The 19780-nt window shown below is 31.0% G+C and overlaps 2 protein-coding genes and 1 long non-coding RNA gene across 5 annotated transcripts; all 3 read right to left on the bottom strand.

The window, feature by feature from the left end:
- Window positions 1-2543: 2543 nt before the first annotated feature.
- Window positions 2544-5983, bottom strand: LOC123689568. Its single transcript, XM_045630239.1, has 4 exons — window positions 5925-5983; window positions 5357-5504; window positions 4388-4482; window positions 2544-2605 (listed from the first exon to the last, which is right to left on the bottom strand). Exons 1-4 carry the CDS (start codon window positions 5956-5958, stop codon window positions 2574-2576), a joined length of 309 nt encoding a protein of 102 aa, XP_045486195.1. The 5' UTR covers window positions 5959-5983; the 3' UTR covers window positions 2544-2573.
- Window positions 5984-6229: 246 nt separating this feature from the next.
- LOC123689569 lies at window positions 6230-7187 on the bottom strand. The gene is made up of 2 exons (XR_006750522.1): window positions 7053-7187; window positions 6230-6376 (listed from the first exon to the last, which is right to left on the bottom strand). It is a non-coding gene; the product is annotated as an uncharacterized LOC123689569 (long non-coding RNA).
- Window positions 7188-14550: 7363 nt separating this feature from the next.
- On the bottom strand, window positions 14551-18795 carry LOC110994084 (cecropin-A). Of its 3 annotated transcripts, none has more exons than XR_006750507.1 (2): window positions 15606-15744; window positions 14551-15123 (listed from the first exon to the last, which is right to left on the bottom strand). XR_006750507.1 is itself a non-coding variant. In XM_045630145.1 (2 exons), exons 1-2 carry the CDS (start codon window positions 18783-18785, stop codon window positions 15028-15030), a joined length of 264 nt encoding a protein of 87 aa, XP_045486101.1. In that variant the 5' UTR covers window positions 18786-18795; the 3' UTR covers window positions 14551-15027. The 3 variants fall into 3 exon arrangements, 2 of the variants coding, with proteins under 2 accessions (XP_045486101.1, XP_045486100.1); XM_045630145.1 differs by lacking the exon at window positions 15606-15744 and adding an exon at window positions 18618-18795; XM_045630144.1 differs by lacking the exons at window positions 14551-15123; window positions 15606-15744 and adding exons at window positions 17840-18355; window positions 18618-18795.
- Between the last annotated feature and the right edge of the window lie 985 nt (window positions 18796-19780).

Consider the following 19780-nt stretch of genomic DNA (forward strand, 5'->3'; position numbering starts at 1 on the left):
GGTCCCGAGTGCGTTGCCGGCCTTTTATGAATTGGTACGCACTATAAGAAAGAAGCTAGTAATTTGTACATGAAAGCCGTACCGAGACCTTTTTTCTCACAATGCAAATCTGCCTACCCTTGTCTTTTAGATAAACCGAATATCAAAGTGACAAACATAAAGTGGATTACATCGACTTGAGTCGGCAAATAGATTGAGAATTTGGAATTGAATTCTAAAGTTCAATCACGAGTCTAATCTTGAATATTTAAACGTGTTCTTCAACAAATACAAGGATAATTCATATATTACTTTTACGGCAAAACAGATTGAGTAATATCATTATAATTATAATATCAGTATATTTATTCTGATTATATAGAAGGTAAACAAATATGGCGTAGTTTTAAACCAGAGACAAAGTAAATATATAAAAGTAATGTTCAATCATAACTCTTAGAATGAATCAAATTGTGAGTTATAAAGGTCTTATGTTGCAGAAGATTAAAATATTTCAGGACTTCCACCAAATTGGTCAACACCGCGGCACAAAAATCTCGATGGGACATTTTGTATCGAAGATGTCACATGTGCCCGTCATATGCTTGACATAAACATTTATAAATAAAAAGCATAAATTCATAAATAGCAATTAGATAGGAATATATCGCAGAAAAAAAAATAATGGCAAAAAATTTAAAAATGCAAGTTATTGCTGGAAATGTATACCGAGACATTTTTTATCATAGTTTCATTGTAAGCCCGACACATTTTGTTAAGGACTATTAAATGATTTACACAAACGTGCCACCATCATTCGAAATAGATTGTTTTATCTAGTCAAACGTACACTGTAGATGATAGATATTTAGCAAGTAATTGCACAAAAAAAATATTTTGTTATACATAAGTACGAAGTTCCCAACAATAACATTAGAAAAATCTTAAAACTATATTGTATGAACTCTCACAGATCACAAATCATTCTTCACTCTCTCTTTGATTATATCCTTACGATGTGTCAACGGTATTAGAATATTGAAATGTCAAACTGGCCATTGAGTGATTTTATGGATTGTTATTTTTTTTTATAGAACAAGGTCAAACGGGCAGGAGGATCAACTGATAAAGTATCCATGTTCTTTAATAAAAATAGGTATAGAAAAGTGTGTTGTTAGTGGTAAAATAGTAAGTTTTATTCCCGCTACGGGTTGTCTATATTAAATCAATCCAGAATAATATTTCGAAGCGTGTCAAGTTCAAACAACGGGCGACGCGTCTATGTCTGTCTGTGTCCTTCATAGTTCAAAAATATTTATACGTAAAATTCCAATAGACGATTCTGCTTTATTAAAACTTATTATATATATTTTAAATCAACTCAAGTTGGTTAACTAAAATTAATTAAATATAAGTTGATAAATCGACAACGACGCGAACAGTATATAGCAGCCCACCTAGGCTGAAAAGTTCGCAGGCATAGATTTGATTTGATTATTCAATCGTAGCGATAAAACTATTATAGAGTTCATACAATTTTTCAATACTATTTTTGTAGTACAATTTGTCTTTAGCCCCAAAATAGGCTTTAATTCTGTCCAGCGAGCATTCTCTCAAGAGAATCGAGAAATCGGAAAACAGGAAAAGTCACTGTGGGCACAATCTGGAGAATAAGGTGGAATAAATTCGGATTTGTTACGATGTAACTTAGCTCCCATTTTGCCATTAGAATAAATATTGCAAGGGTAATAAATAACACACGCAGTATTTTTCATTGTCACAGACTACAAAGCCTTGGTGCAGAGGTAAAATGGTTTTTAAATGAGTTCAACGTCATATTTAACGGTACCTAACGTTTATGTTACCACACATTTTAATAAAGGTAATTAAAAAAAATGCTACAGGATGGGAATACTACGAAAAATGTTTTGATTATTATGAGAAAATATTGTGATCAAGTCAATTGAACTTGATTTCTTTTGTTACTTTTAACAAACATTTGATTTGGTTTGTTATTATTTAATTGTTGTATAGCTTGAAAAATATACTTATCGAATAAAAGTATAAATTTATTTTTTCACAACAAATGAGAGCAGAAAAATGCCTTGAGACGCCATCTTGACTTTTGACAATGCGAACAGAGAACGCAAGACAGGTCTGATTGAGTATTCAGTGGAGCATTGTATAGTTGAGAGCTTGACGATATGACAACAATTATTCGTCTCTTTTGTGCTTGCAGTAACCAAATGACACCCACTCAACCCGCTAATGACGATGTGAATATCGATGGACTGACGATATTTCTCTGACATCCACATCAGTGTTTTGTTTTGTTGTTTATGACAAACTATTGCGCTTAAAATAAGTATTTTAAACAAATATAATAAAAACACATGCGACTTCATTACGAATTGGAATACAAATGAAAATATTTTTTATCATAGCATAGATAATTATGAGCCAATATAAAAGTACTTATCATCTCGATAAATATTACTTCTTTTAATGGAAAAAATAATGTATTTAAATAGTTATGAAAGGTCTTTAATAAAAAAAAGTATATTTTTTCAATAATAATACAATATAATTAGCAATCAACACCTCTCATTTTTCACCATACTCCATTCTGAAATAAAAATATTTATATAATTGTATTTTACGAATCGTAATTCTTACGAGTAATTGTAACATGTACTACGAATGTCAGATTTCTCTACAGAACGAAGTCTTTATCTAATATAATATTACAGAGAGGAAAGATTTGTATTTAAGTATGTTTATTACAAATTGGCTCAAAAAGTGGTAGACCGATTTTAAAAATTATTTCACCATTTGAATGCTACATTATCACTGATTAGTATATTTGAAAGAAAAAAATAAGGTATAAGGATACCTTATTTTTTATCAACCTATGTTTAAAAGACTACAATAATGTTCTCAAGGTGTAAAAAATTGCCCATAAAATATCTTTCTTTATCGTTTAAAGGTCATTTCGAAAGGGGTAAACTTTTTTAAAATTCTATATCTAACGTAAAAGAAAAACGTAATAACGTAATAAGTAACATCAATAGTATAAGAAATAAAATATACGTATTTCTATCCAGAATAAGAAAGATGATATTAAAAAGAAATAAAAATATACCAACAATTGTCTATGAGTTATTCTTGGAAATGCAATTTTACACTCATTAAATATTTGATCAGAGTTCATTGGTTTGTGGAAAGCCGAGCAATATTTTTCTTTGAAAAGTCTATACTTTTAGCGTCTGTTTAGTGTTGGCTCCAATACAATTCAAAGTCATTAATAAACTATAGAAAATGTTTTTATAATAAAGCTAACCTGTCTCTTTATAACAAGAACATATTTACTTATTCTTCTAATAACAGTAAAATATATTTTATAATTTTGTAGAACATAATAATTTAAATTTATTGAGCTAACATGCCGACGTTCGTGGTGAGAAGATGATGATGGTATAAGGTTGTTGTATATAAGTACCGAGACACACTCGTCAAAATGTCATCGATTGAAGACTGGGAGACTCTTCAACCAAGATGAAGTGGCAGAAGTCGTCATGGCTAAGTTTCTTGGTAGCTGTTTTAGTCATAGACACAATTCATTCTCGGAAGTTTAGATTAGTCAAAAGCCTTGACAATATCGGTATATAGTTCGAAGTTTTGGCACGGTTTCCTCTTTTAGGGATATATAGAGTCGGATATTAGTGATAAAAATAAAATAAGATAGTAGATAAAAATAATGTAAAATGAACATTCTCAAAAGGTGAAAAAGATAGGTCAGAACTGAAAAAAGTGTACACAGTTTCAAACATACGAAACTAAATTCCATCTGGACCTGAAGCTATATTCCACAAAAAAATAACATTTGTGACAGATTGTTTTTTAAATATAAGATATATATAGACGGCATAATCAAGATACCTTTATGATTCATGCATGGTGGTGCTTAATTCGTATGATCAAGACGCGTATCTTCGGTGAAAAGGTAAAAATTTGGCCTTTGAGGCGTACGCCAAAGAACTGACTGGTTTTAGTTTCATTTAGTTTCTAGTCAAGGAAGTTTCCTTGACTAGGATGCTCTCTAGTCCGATTATAGTCAAATGGAGCCTGCGAAGGGCTTTGGCAATTTGCTATACATTTTTTATTCACACCGATGTTTGTGTATTAGCGGGGACGAGGACGACCAAAAATTACCTTGCTTACATTATTCAGCGAGTCTACAAGTTGCATGAAGGTCGAAAAGTCGCAATGACGTTAACGTACGAAAAGGTAATATAATCCATCCATGGACTTCTGCGTATCACCTCAGTTATCGAGTCACACCAACTCAACTATTCAGTGTATCTGGTAAAAAAAACACGTGGGATTAAATTAGAAGCTTCATACTTACGCCTCCATGCATTACAATTTTCATATTCAAGCACGCAATAATTCGAAAATGTTTTATATTGACCATCATAGTGTCGGGCGCATACTGTATTTCTCCTGAAAATCAATTAAATATTTTTATTATCATTAAAAATAAACTTCACTAATAATTTTACTTATTATATATGTATGTACACACTCAGTATTGTCTTTTATTAACATAACTTAAACACATTTAAAGAAAAACACTTTTTTAACGGATTGATCGTCAAATTGAATGAATCTTAAGAAAAAACTTAGCAATAAGACTGGAGGCGTGACTTCGGTACGCCAAAAACATATAGGATTTGACAAGTAAGTCTGACACTTACTGCTAAGTCTCGCTTTTGAATCTTACCCTTTGTCTACAGACAGCGGAAAGCTTTGTTTCCTACGAGAGATTATATAATCCTTTATTTTATATTTCCCCAATCCAACCCATTGCGTAATTCAAAGGACCTAATTACAGATAGCGGGAAGTGACTTTTAATACTACGTGGAGGTACAAAAGGTATTTTAGTATTCTTAAAGGTTTAAGCTTCATACTCTAATAGGATAAGGTAGAGTTGTTAAAAAACCGAGACCAAGACAGATATAACACGTACCGTATAGTATGTGTAGCGTATCGTAGATACGCACTAAAAATGTACATACTATATTGTGTAGTATTTTCTATAAGATTTTGATGTATGTGGCAACATATATACAGGAAAGGACAAGAAGAAAACACACGTCACTCAGAACAGACTTTTAAGACGAGTGAACATATATATTTTTTTCTTGAGCGTTTATTTAAGAATATAAATTAATTACTGTTGTTTGTGAAGAATAAATCACTTAACAAAGATAAAAATGGGTTGTGATTTATAATAAGATAGGAAATCCCATAAATGTTTATTGCTATACCATATGATAAAGCAAGTTCTTACAATCGACAAGTCAATTCCCTTACTTGTAAGCTGCAGGACATTCCTTTAAGAAAACAGAACAACCTCTGTCAATGAGGTCCGACTTTCGAAATACTGAATTTCGTGGATAGAACCTCACACGTCCAGGTTTTGTCATAGTTTTATTTACATAGTTTGCGTCTACGTAGATAACTAAAAAATGTTCATCAAAAGGTAAATACAACTGTTCATTTAATACACGATTGAGTATTGAGATAAATAGTTCATCTTCGTGTTAAGGTTAAAGGTTGGTGGACTCAATTTCCGCACTTGACTCACTAGATCCGTTGTGCGAACAATCTTCATCTATTATAACACTTTAATTTTGTTTTTCAAATGCTTATTATATTACATGAGTATTTTTAGTCTTACAGCATTATGTTAATTAAATAAAAACTTGGAAACATAATTATTGTTCTTTTAAATTTAATCTTTGTAGAATTTATAACGAGAAGAAACAGCTAAAATTACAAATAATAAATTTGTAATAATATATGAGAATTATAAATTTAAGTCCTAAATTTATGTTACATCGATTTCACTATATTGTAGTAATTCATATTTTATACTCACATAAAAATATAACAAAAAACAGATGTCGTAACATAGGAATTGGTTTTTCTAGTAAATCAAATAAACATAAAATTGTACGTATGTTATTGATCGGAACGGAAAGAAACTTCCCGAATCAAAGATTTTATAATAAGGTATTTTTAATTCATAATGTAATATAATAACGATTTCATTTCTCGTGATTTATCTTAAGGTTTTAGTTTGAATCGCCGAATAATAAAATAATTCTTCCCGACCAGAGGATCTAGAGTTGGGATACACTATCGATTGTATGATGACGACTGCATGATGAAGCAAACAAATTATAAAATGTAATAGGATTTTATTGGGCCAGTCAGTAGGTATATATTTTTAAATCAAATAATCTTTTATCAAGGCACAATATTTCCGAATGCATCTAATGCTGACTCAGCCACCTCTGCGCCTCCATCCAATCCATCTTTTGCGTCAGCCTATAAAAATATGTGTCTGAGAAACCAGAAAGAGTCGAAATCTTATTAATACAACATTTTGAAATGAAAATTAAATGCCATAACTTTATTGACATTGAAACATGCAAGTATTTTTTTGCATAAAATAGTCATAAATAAATATCTTACTACACATTAGCAAACTCATATTGAAGGCTTTTAAATAACAATAATATTAGAACTTTAGAACCATCAGTACAATGATCAAAGATCCCTTACTTAGAGATTTGATATATACAGACTGTCCCAAGACTAGGGACATCAATGGAAAGTACCTTAAATATCGTAGATAGCATATTTTACTGAAAAAACACTTTATTTTATGTTTAAATGTAAGTATTACTGCATTCAACAATTTTCCAAAATTTACTTGTCTCGTCTGGGAATTGAACCGACTCTAATGTGATAAAAGCACCAGCAAGGCTGCTTGCCTTGCCAATCAAGAGAATGTATAAATAATAATAATTATTCTTAAGAAACATAGTATTTTTAAAGAAAATACTATGAATATGAATATACAATGTTTGATGAAACTTGATGGTTGAGCATTTGTCTGATTTATTTATATGGAAATGCTATTATATTCACTGAAAAGACTTCAAAAGGTTACAAGAACCACACAAATGAGTGCTAAGAGATACCAGAATGAAGTACTTACAATGAAGCCCAATGGATTAGGAAGCCGAGCTGAAGCAATTAGAATATTTAAAATGAAAGCGAAAACGCAAAGTAAAAATCGTGTAAACTTCATTTTCAAATAGAAATAAAACGTAAGCCGTCGCCTATATACTGCATCATTTGTCATAAAATTTTCTTTATATTTCATTAAATTTAATGCGTCATATATATTAACGTGAATCACGACTTTATTTAAAAGTTTTTAATAGTATTTAGTCTATAACGCGGCATGTCACCGAATCACTTCGAGATTCGAAGTGATTAAACTAAATGGTGTACTTTAATTTTTGGAGTATGTTTTTTTGTATGGTTTCTTATCAAAACAATTAGAATACAACACACTGGACATCGGCTTATATCGGTTAACTTTCTAAAGATTCACACAATAGACCATACCATGACTTATTTTTTTTAATTTTAAGAATGGTCTTCTTATTGTAGTGCCTCTCCACTACTGGAGGTTGGCGGTCAGCTAAGTATAAGAAGAAGAATGGTCCGTGATTTTATTTCGAATGAATTGTTACGTACAAACGTCAAAATTTATATAGTGCTCTTAAATTAAGGGCGATTTAATCGTCAATAATATCGCACCTAATCTGTGAGTAGGTGATTCAATATACAATAAAATAATGTTGCCAAAAAAAAGGCCAAAATCGGAAACACGTTCCATTTAGTGTAGCTTGACACGAATTTTCAATTAAATTAATTTCAACCTCCACTAGATATCACCGTAATGGGAAACACTTAAAGCAAACCGCACAATAGAAGGAATTTGCTTGATGGAGCGTTCGGCAGTGGTCAATCTATTCAATGTTGGTACAGACTGCTCTTATGCCTACTTGACTGTTATAATAAAACAGGGGGCAAGCGGACAGGAGGCTCATCTGATGTTAACGCCCATGGACACTCTCAATACCAGAATGTATATACCGGCCTTTTAACTAATTTAAATGCATTGATATTTTAATATAGACGAGTATTGTACCAACTATTAAATACATGTATACTGAAGAGCCGTTTTATGAAAATACCCTAACTAATACTGAATACGTTACTTAATAAATACGTGCAACAAATTGGTACGTTATTGCTTATATTAGCCACTGGCTTGAACTGAAATCATCTCTGGTGAAACAAACGTTTCACTTGCCGCTCTTGCGAGACGCCTAGATTTCATTAAACGCAATAAAAGTTTGTTAGAAATAAACCACTAGGCGCTAAGTAAGCTGAATGCTGCTATTATATTGCTCTAAAGTTTTTAATTACTACAAATATCTGTGCAATTAAAACAAAAAAAATATTCCGGATAAATCCTCCTTTAATTTTTTCACATTTAATTATTCCACACTTATGGCTAGTATTAATACGTTGGAATTCTATACCATAGTTTAAAATTAGTTCTGAGGATTAAGATTCAGAGTCGATACCAAAATATTCGAAATCAAATCATATATGTTTTTAACACGCGGAGTAAGCGCGCTAAGTATTGTTCTTACTATTTTGTGAGTGTGAGTTGTGGACATATTTTCGATTACGATCTGATTTAACATTCTTAAAGCCTAACATTGAAAAAGAATCACCTGTTAATATTCAACATGTAAAAGATTTAATATTAGTTAATTTTGATAAAAGTATCATGTACCAAATATATTTAATTAAGGAATTCTCTCTGAAAACATTCCCATACAGTTTGTTGAATTTAATTAATCTATGTTTGTTTAAGCTTTACGAGCCTTGGAATATTATTATAAGATATGTATTTTTTCACTTTATTGTCCCTAATATTTGTCTTCACTGGTGTAAAAAAATATTCATAATATGAAAATGATACTTTATTAGAAACCAAACTACCAGGGTAATTAGGTCTGGTCTGAATATAATATTTTTTCCACTTCTGACAAATTCGTGTTCTGGTTCTGATAAAGGATATTATTGCATTAAAACAATTAACTAAGAAAATCTGCGTAAGACTGATTTCTTTTAATACATCAAAATTAATTAATTTATTATCTTTTTATAAATATGTATAAGATTTTTACCCACAATCCAGATCCAGAGCATTTTAATGTTAGTATAAGAGCTAGCTTAAACTGTAGGTAAAGGTCTAGTCACACAGATTCATAAACATAACATCTTTAAATGAAATGATTGAATTTAAATGAATATGTAATATTCTAAAGGCAACGTTAAATACTAACGAAATTTCTACAACAGTTCCTATTCCTATTTTAAATCTGCCGGGTCAGCTGTTACAGAAACACCCAGGTACACAAACAAAAACAATCTCTTAAACTTGTAATTTGCTCTGGTTGTCCCAAACACCTGCGTTTTATTCTCGCTCGTACTATTTTTCACAAACTTATAGTGCATTCGCTGAAACTCGGATTTTGTCGATTACCACAGTTTCGTTTGCGGGAATGTGGATTTGTGGTCAATTACTATTTGTTTATGAACGTTCATTACTATTGAAAACGGTAATTCGAACGGTAGTACGAAACTGATGACAATAAAATATAATAAATAATACGTATTTCGTAGGAATACAATAAGAGATTTAAGAATTTTATTGAATGATAAAAGATGGAGTTCTCTCTTAGATGGAGTTAGATAAAGTCCTTGTAATAGTAAATTAAATTATGAGTTTTTAAAATCCAAACTAACTAAAACTGTATATGTATACGAACCACATATTTAACTACGTCTAGCCACGCAAGTTAAGTAGTATACGTATATATTGTTTTACGCGTTGTATAATATTATAACAAAGTATTAAAGCGATAATGAAAAAGCGGTTTCAGTCCTCTTTGTCTAATCTAAAAAATCTAATTTTGTAACTGATGGAATCAAAATGGAAAAAAAAATATTATTTTATTTTGAGACTTTTATCACTTGTGTCCTTATCTCCTTTGAAATTTATATAAGGTTATAATACGTTCGTGAAAGAAATATATTAATTATAAAATACGTACGTTCTAGGTCACATTGCGCCCTGCTTATTTATTCTGCAAACATTTTGAACAGAAGTATTGATAACGATTAAACATCATTAATACTAACTAGACCACAACGAATCCGTATTTCGAAACTAAACAATTTATTTCAATTGTGTATATTTGCACTTAGCAACACTGATTATACAAAGCAGTTTGTATCACAAACAAAAACCGTACTGCAAATATCAAACTGTTCGATACAAAATTAAATATTATCAAATAGCTTAATTAATTGGCTTAAATAAACTGGCACGAATAATGGTAACCAAAAAAAAATTGTAATACATGTGTTAACTATTACTAATCTGTATCAGAATGTTTTTGATACATAGGGGCCACATTTCTAATATAGTATAATATTAGGACTGTTTGTCCCTTTAGCCGCTGGATATGTTATATTTAATAATCGTATGGTGACTAAGAGAGAGGAGAAAGATAAGTATGACGGTGTGTATGTCGCAGCCAACTAACTTAATTAGCCGCTCATTGAACAACCTAGCCGTTTAGCTAAACGTTTAGTTACAACATTTAATAAAGTAGCTGGCTAATTCTAAAGCTAATCGCACGATAGAGATATTTATTTTAAATTAAATTGTTTGAGTCAAATTATAGATTATCATTGTCACTACAATATTCCATTGTATTTGTTGTTTTTCATGAAACTTTGGAAAATACCACCAAAGTTGTGGATTGCCGACGCCGAATTGACAGTTTGAAGAGTTTCGTTTCGATTTAAGAGTGGCAGAAAGTGGAATTAAATTTAATTAACCGTCATTGGCTTGGCAAGTAATGAAACGTCATCGATCCAAGTAGATTAGCTGTTTGATCAACTGGCTGAACATCTTCCAGGCCGCTAGTTAAATTGCGTCGTAAGGCTAGGCTCTTAATTAAACGGCTAATTAAGCTAGTTGGCTGCGACATGTATACAGTTTTAATGATTCATTATTTTGATTATTACATACGTTTTACGCTCGCAAAGTTGTTCATGAGAACGTAACAGAACCAGATAACACATAGAAACAGCAGTCTTCAATTATGTGTTTGTGGAACCATGTTTTGGTGGAACATGAACACGAAACATAATCTATTTCAGGAGCAATTTATAAACGAGAATGTTAATATAATAAATTCAAATATGTTTTGTACCTCGGGGATTTATTTGGCGGGAGGAAATATTAAAAATGCCGATATGCGTATAATGAATCATTCATTGCGGTAGTTCCCGCAGATCAATGACTTTACTACACACTTTTGCTTGTCGCTCATAAAATAATTCGAGTCATGTTTGTCTTAATTTAGTAAATAACTTCCACCGACACAGATTGTCTTATGATAGTAGATAACCTAAGTATTATCATTGTCATATAGCTAACGTGTTCTTTTTTTTTTTTATGGCTAACTACTTAAATTATATCTTGTACACTGATCAACAATTTGTTTCATTGGCAATCAGGTAACATTTATTAAAAATGAGGCAAGGGGCAGTCTTATGGCTAAATAGCGATCTTTTCCATGAAGATGAAAATGGAATACTAAGGGTAAAGCTAAAAAATGTTAAGACCCATGAAAGACAATGCTAGGTTCTAGATTACAAAAAAATATATATTATATATTTACAGTTACAAAAACATCTATAATTACAAATATTACGGTAAATCAGATGATGTATTTTATTAAGACATTCACAGGTCACGTGGTGCATGATCCTTTAAAAGGCATAGCGACCCAGCCCCAACCCTAGAATCCTGTTTCCATACTACATATATAGACAAACATATTATATAGACAGCCTTAGGCAGACCACTGTTAATTTTTTTCACAATTATCTTATAGATCATATTTTTGTTCTTGAATTAAATTAAGATAAATATCTATCCGAAAAGATAAAAATATTCTACCAATATTTACTTTGAAATTAAACAAGTTTGAGACACCTCAATGAGTGATAGAAAACTTCCACTAAGAAATGTACAAAATATGAAAATTTTACTCAAATATAACACTTCCAAGATAGAGACCAAAAATGAATTTTTATAAAAAAGTCAGAAGGTGTCATGGCGTTACCAAGGCCCAAATGGAAAGTGTTTAAGAATTTTGTAAGTGTAAATTTATTTGTAAAAGAATATATTTCATTTTTATAAGAATACAAATTATGTGAGCTTCTAGTTCTTCTAGAGAGTCTAGGAAAGGCGTAGGGTTAGGTTAGTGCCCTTTGACTACGACCTCTCTTACTCATAGTTACGCAGTACTCCATTTTGAAGTAAAGTGTTCTTTTGGCACACGAGAGTCTAATTATTACGGATATAACGTCACGAAGATGTGCAGCGTTTTTGTCGAAGATAAGGAAGAGAGCGATTTAGACCAATTGAGAGAGAGTGAGAAAGAGAGATCAAGAAAAAGTACACGCTATCGATTGATGTATTCGTTTAGTAGTTACATATTAGAACTTTATATGGCAATTCTGTAGCATAACGTTTTGTGCAGTAAAAGCAGACTTTTTATTAATTAATATTATCTATTGCACATAAACAATGTATCAACAGTGTGAATATACATAGATAAACAAATACATGGATTATTCATATACCGGTACATGATCATCTATTGGGGCTTTTTTCCTTAGTAATAATTAATTTACAGAAGTTTTACTTCTGACAGGTGGACTTTATAATGCACCTTTTTTTTCAATAAGTTTTCATTAAATTTCACGCTTCGTTAAGTCATTTATATTAAGTAATATGTCAGTTAGAAATAGTGATTAGGTATAAAAGATGCCGTATTTGCCTGTTAAAGGTGTGTATTTAATTTTATTGTTAATTTTATTTGTTTCTAGATGTAAGCTTTTACCGTAATGATCAAACAATTCAGGCTTTCATTTGCTGTACATGTGCTGAACTTAGTTTGTTAACAATTTTACGAGAAATTAACATTTACATTAAGAATATTTAAATCATATATATTCCAGATCAGTTCATAAAATCGGTAAAGTAGTTTTTGAGATATGGGTATTCAGGCATTACTAGACTGGATAGTCTAGATATTAATAATTTGTATAATATAGGGAAGCATTGTTGATACGTTTATGGAGCTAAAATAAATAAATAAAATTTTATTTATTTTAGTTTCAATATTTAAGCCCACTATCAAAGATTTGTGTTTGTGACAGTAAGCGCAGTGCCTTATACTTGTTGCAGGAAAAAGTGGGATGGAATATTCGAAATGGAATTATCAATGCGGCTCCAGCTGTTACCGTGGTGGGACAACAACAAAAAACTACAAATGTCTATCGAAAATAATTCTAGTACAACTGAATATTAAGGATTCTTTATATTTTTGTGTCCTATATATTTACTATTTACACATTTTAAGTCTCAATATATATACATTCATTAAATATTTTGTCAGTAATAAACTTCGAGGGTCCTTCAAGAAAAGAGCGTACAAATTCTTAAAAGGTCGGCAACGCACTCGCGAGCCCTCTGGCATTAAGAGTTTCCATGAATAGAGGTGTCACTTGCCTGAGCATGCATGAGTCCGTTTGCCCCCTGTTCTATGAAAAAAATATATAACTAAATAACTGTGCCAAGTAAACTTTACTGTCTATATGTATGTATTACTAATGTTATGTATGAAAATGTTTTAATTTGATTTTTAATACTATTAAAAGTTTAATCAATTAAACTCTTTGTATAATTATTCTTTTTTGTTTTAGATTGTATTGTCCTAACCTTTTATTAAAGAGAATAAAAGTAATACTTTTTAGTTCAATTGTCTTAGATCAAAGTAAAAAGTTTTTATTGTGATTGGATGAAAAATAAATTACATTTACTTACAGTTATTGAAATCTTTTAGATATAAATTAACCTAACTTATTGACTATAGTTTTATTTACATTATTAACTATACTAGACGTGTTACATATTAGCTGAACTGAAAAATGATTTTATGAAAGTGTTACTAATAAATTAACAATTTTTACTACGTTATTGAGATAATAATTCAAAAATAAATAAAAATGTGTGTATGCTTAAGAAGCTTGTTATACATTCCTTAGTTTAAACAAAATAAATATCTGAATGCACGCTTAAATATGTGAAAATGTCACCAATATGTCAAATGACATTATTCTACATAAAAAAATGCCCACCATCCGAATATTGTATATCTAGTCGATTTTAGATCTTTTTTTAAATACATTCCGTTATTAAAATGTAGTTAAATAAATAAATAAATAAATTTGAGGAGAGAGTATCTACGCTTTGAACACTATCATTATTTTGTATTTAATTTTTTTCTTCAATTCTATATTACTTCAATTTTTCAATGTCTTCTCGAGTTATATAAATGATTAAACAAAGCCCTCTTTGTTTTATTATCCAAAGTTGCGTTATAATATTAATTAGGAGTAAATTATTTGTAAATTTGTTTGTAGGTACTAACAGCACCTAGCATTTGTTGAATACACATTTAATTAAAATACCAACGTGTCTTAAAATATTTATTACCAGATAATCCTAATATCTTACATTAGCAAATAAATTAATTCGGGTATTTGAGGCAGTAAGTACAGAGTAAATAATTACAATAGAATCAATAACCAAACTTAAGAGTAGAGATAGTTTAAACATTCTGCAGGCTTGCTGCGTACCTAAAGCCTTTTTCAATAATAGGTAGTAGGAAATTCCAGCATTTCCATCAGAATAATCGCTCGTCATGATTATGGGTATACAGGCTTTTCTATATTCCAGCAAATTATGAGTCAATTATTGGGAATAACAAAGAGAGCAGTGATACAAAATGTAGGTGGTTGCGAAAGTTAATATTTTCTAAAGTAATGTCAGATATAGGTACATTAGTTTTTTTCCGATTGAATTGATAACATTTGTCTCAGAAGGTTTGGTCTTGGATTCTTAATTCAAATAACCCTTAATGGTATGGCTTCTAGCTGAAATTCTAGCTTTTCTATTTTCCTTTATAGATGGTGGCAGCTTGGCCCACTACCTGAACTGCCGGACCAGCTTTAATGAGACCATCACGAATGTTTTGGCCCATATGTTCCTGAAACAACATTGTGTTATTAGATTACGTTAATAATATTTATTAGGGTTACTCTATATCTATTGCTTCATAGACTCAGGCTACATAGTAAAGATTGATACGTTGAAAGGCAAGAATTATAGATATTTTTGCAAATTTTTAGCATCAGGTAAATAATATTATTATTTACAGCAATCAATTAATTGTAGTGTAATGGAGACAACGCTGGTATATAGTCACAAGTGCAAAATAAAGTTTCATAGATTTTGCATATATTCATTAAAACAATTGTAATAGTTAATAAAAAATTGAAGGTCTAAGAAAACTTAAAAACCAAAAATGTCTGGTAAATTACCAGAAAAGAAAGAGCTATATTAAACAGAACACTTGTAACAGAATACCAAATTACAATCAACCAAGTATTGTTTAAATTGTTAATATTTTGTATAAAAAAAGTTTTCAGGCACGAAAAAATAAATTAATAATTTGGAAACATTACTTACAATTTTCTTGAAAATCTTCCATTTAGGCACCGCCGACACCGAGCTTAAAGCCAAGACACATGCGAAGACGAACAAAAACAATTTTCCGAAATTCATTTTTTATTTTTCTTTCTTCCTTTGTCACTAACAACTTGTAAAGCGTGCTGCTTGTTGAATTGTGAAGATTCTTGCGATGCTCCTAGTTTATATTGCATGACAGCGGCAAACGTAGCAAACCACTTAAAAATATTTTTTTGTTCCAAACTAAACTCTATTTTAATCAGCATAAAGTTGTTAATAGATAATGCTCGGCGTTTCAGTCTATCCATTCGCTTTATGACGGCAATGTTGCATCTGCATATAATCGCCGACCACAGAAATATTAAAGACTTTATGTCATTGTTATAAGATCTATAATACCGCTGCCTTGTTTTGCATCAACATAATAATTTGTTTGTGATAACCTGGGTTGAGCGGGAACTCCCGATTCCTTCTGAACGGTAATTCAAATACTGCCAACATAATGTTTTAATTACGCTAAACAAATGTATATTTGTGACATCTTAGCAGAAACAAAATTATGTCTGTTTCACTTTTCATTTGTGTGTTAGGTACTTAACATTTGAATACGAGACTGTTTTAGCTAGTGTTATATTTAACCCAATTTAATATGAATGTGGTATTAAATAGTTTTAACACATATTTGAATAGTGGTGTAATAATAATATTTTTTTATTAGAAAACAAATAGTATATGAAAACAGTCTAGACTTACACATAGTACAGTGACAATGCGTAACTTCATATCCTGTACCGTGAAAAAATAGACATAGACACACATTATTTATTACAAACAAAACACACACACATAAATACACAACATAGCAGTTATCAAAGAGAAAAAATTAAATAAAAGATATAATGAGGTAAATTTTTTTTTCTTTTCCCATTCGGTTCGTCACTAGCATGGATATCCCTCCGCTGCATACTGAAAAACCGTAAATAATGTTTTATTATCACAAAGTTTGTTATCCGCCTTCAACTTAATCAATATAAAAAAAACTGAAGACCAACACGAAGTGAAAAGAACCAACCCACCAGAACCCAGAACCAAGAAAATAATACTCTTTACTACGACACTACGTTGCGTATTAAAATTCACGCTTTTTCCAAGCAAATAATACATTAATTTTTATATCGAAAGCACTCGCGAGCCCTCTAGCATTGAGTGTTCGTAGGGCGGTATCATTTAACAGGTCAGCGACCTGCCCGTTTGCCCTCTGAGCAATAAAAAAACTGTCTTCATGTTACGTTGTCGTTTTTGTAAACTTAAGATAATTTATAATTTAAGATTTTTCCTTTCAGCAGTAGGCATGGAATACAATAAGAAGAATGCCTAACCCAATAAATTGTCTTGTTTTGGAAGTCACAAAGCTACTAGGTAAAAAGTCACTTAGGTCGCAGCGACCGTAAGTGTTTAGTTCCGATAATTTGGTAGTACACATAATATTTTATTTAAATAGTGAAATTGTTAGTGCAAAATTAAGTGTAATAGTATATTGTTTTAAGATTTAATTTGCAATATTTTGTTTTGTTTATCAGAGGTATGAAGATCGTAAATTGGTCCTCACTGGAGCTATTTCCAATAAGTCCAATATTTCACACATAGGTTTTTTCAGTGAGCCCGTGAGGTACCCAAATATCGAACTTTTATGTGTACCGACCCTGTTTTATTCAAATGGGCCAAATCTGTTTTATGGACAATTTCCAGTTCTTCAGCTACGTCATAACTACTGATATGCCAATATTGCTCCACTTTTTTAAAAATGGTATACATTTTATCGGTAATAGGGCGACCAGAGCGACGTGAATTTTTGACATCAATATTTCTGGATTGAAAACGCTTAAACCAAATTTGTACTCCTCTCACAGCCACTGCACTAGGTCCATAATCATTGCAAATTTTTGCGATGGCTTGCGTTGCATTTTTACCTTTATGTAGTCAAATTTTAAATCGAATTTCTTCATTAGATTCCCTCATCTTGACAAAAAATTAACGAAAACTAAATAAAAATCACACATTTTCCTAATTTGAATTTGGATTTTTTTTTTAATTTAAATGATACCAAAATCAGCCAGATACAAATTGTATAGCTAGAAAGATTTTATTACAAGTTCATACTTAATAATATACCTAGATTTGTACGATAACACTCACTCGAATAACTATATAAATGGGTTAAATTAAATAAAGAATTAAATTCAGACATGGCTATAAATGTTTATTTATAAATAATACTATTATCATACATTACAAATAAATTATTTTGAGTATGTTGGGCAGTAAGTACAGAGAACCATATTATACAATAGAATCATAACATAAAGGTACATTCATAGGGCAAAATAGTTAACATCTACTATTCACCGCCGCTGGTACCACGTTGAACTACATAGAATTCAAATCCTAATCAATAAACAGTTATTGAAATAGGATTCAGAGTAATCCCGTTGATACGAAATAAACAAACCGTAAATGAGAAATTTCGTTTTGTTATGGAAGCATAAAGTAAGATATCGGAACAAAGAGGATAACTTATATGATCAATGTCTTGTCTTGCATTCATATTGTAAATAACTCCTTATTTTGGTATGGCATCGGTCTTATATGTTTCTCTATTTTCCTTTGTATATGGTTGCGGCTTCACCCACGACTTGTACTGCAGGGCCAGCCTTGATGAGACCATCACGAATGTTTTGACCGAAGTGTTCCTGAAAATGTTATTAATTATTAATGAGCAGCTCCCATTGTAAACTGGAGCTGGATTCCATGAACTTTGTCTAAAGACCTTTCACATAAATATTCTTAAAAAGTTGAGGGGAAAGGATGAGCTGAAGCTAGTACGCATAGATAAATAATAAGTCCATACGGGAATTAAATTATAAATTTGTCTCAATGTCCGTGAAAAAATTTATATTGCAATATAAGATAGAGTTTAGGGCTTAAAACCGAAATAGTCACATTCAAACTTACAATTTTCTTGAAAATCTTCCATTTTGGCGCCGCCGACACCGTGCTCAAAGCCAAGACACAAGCGAAGACGAAGAAGAACAATTTTCCGAAATTCATTTTGGATTTTCTTCCTTTGTCACTAACAAGTTTTGAAGCGTGCTGCTTGTTGTATTGTGAAGATTCTTGCATTGCGTCTAGTTTATATTGCATGTTAACGGCAAATGTAGCAAAGGACTTAAAAACAAATTTTAATATAAACTGAACTTTATTGCTATTGTAATAAAGCTCTCAATAAACAATATGCGGCAGTTTAGTAGTATTCATTTGCATTATGACAGCAACATTATATCTGCGTCCAAGAACTGACTGCCGAGTAACTTTTAGCTTTATTATATTGTAATAAAGTCTATAATAGCGCTGTATTGTTTTGTAAGAACATACTAATTTGTTCGCGATAACCTGGGTCGTCAGGGATCTCCCGACCATGTTTCAATTATAATACGAATGTTTTCGACCACAGAATGACGCCTAGCAAAAATTATACGTAAAGCATCATGACAGAAAACCAAAATTTTATCAATTGTGTGTAACAATAAGTCCAATTTATTCTCATGTGTACGACCCATAAATTCAGTTTACTACTTACTGGAACGTAGTAGTACTGTTTTATGCGCGAAATATAATTTTTCAAACCTTGGGCTTTTAGTTTTAGTTTCCATATTACAGAAAAAAATATTCATAATTCAGCAAAAAGCATAAAAGAGAGCGCGACCGTTATTGTGGTGAACAAGCTATAGCTAGTGTCATGCTATAGAGAACAAAAATTCTGTCTACATACATTAGAGTATAGTAATTCTCATAAATTTTGAAATTATATTAAATTCTAGTATTTTTTAAATTCTCATTTACATTTGACGTTAAAGAATGTTATGGACACTCTAAATGCCAGAGGGCTCGCAAGTGCGTTGCCGGCCTTTTTATGAATTGGGACTATCTTTTCTTCAAGAATAGGAGTCGAATTGGTTTAGAAATACTTAAGTGGACAGCTGGTTCCCCATAGTGATGAAGCGTATCTTAATGATGCGTAAGCGTAAGCTTTTAATGATATACATCATTAAAAGCTTGACATCGCATGATGGAGATGGTAAAAATGGTTGGGTCAGCCTGAAGAGCATTGACAGTCC

This window comes from Pieris rapae, chromosome 11 (genome assembly GCF_905147795.1).
Source record: "Pieris rapae chromosome 11, ilPieRapa1.1, whole genome shotgun sequence".
Classification (NCBI taxonomy): Eukaryota; Metazoa; Arthropoda; class Insecta; order Lepidoptera; family Pieridae; genus Pieris; species Pieris rapae.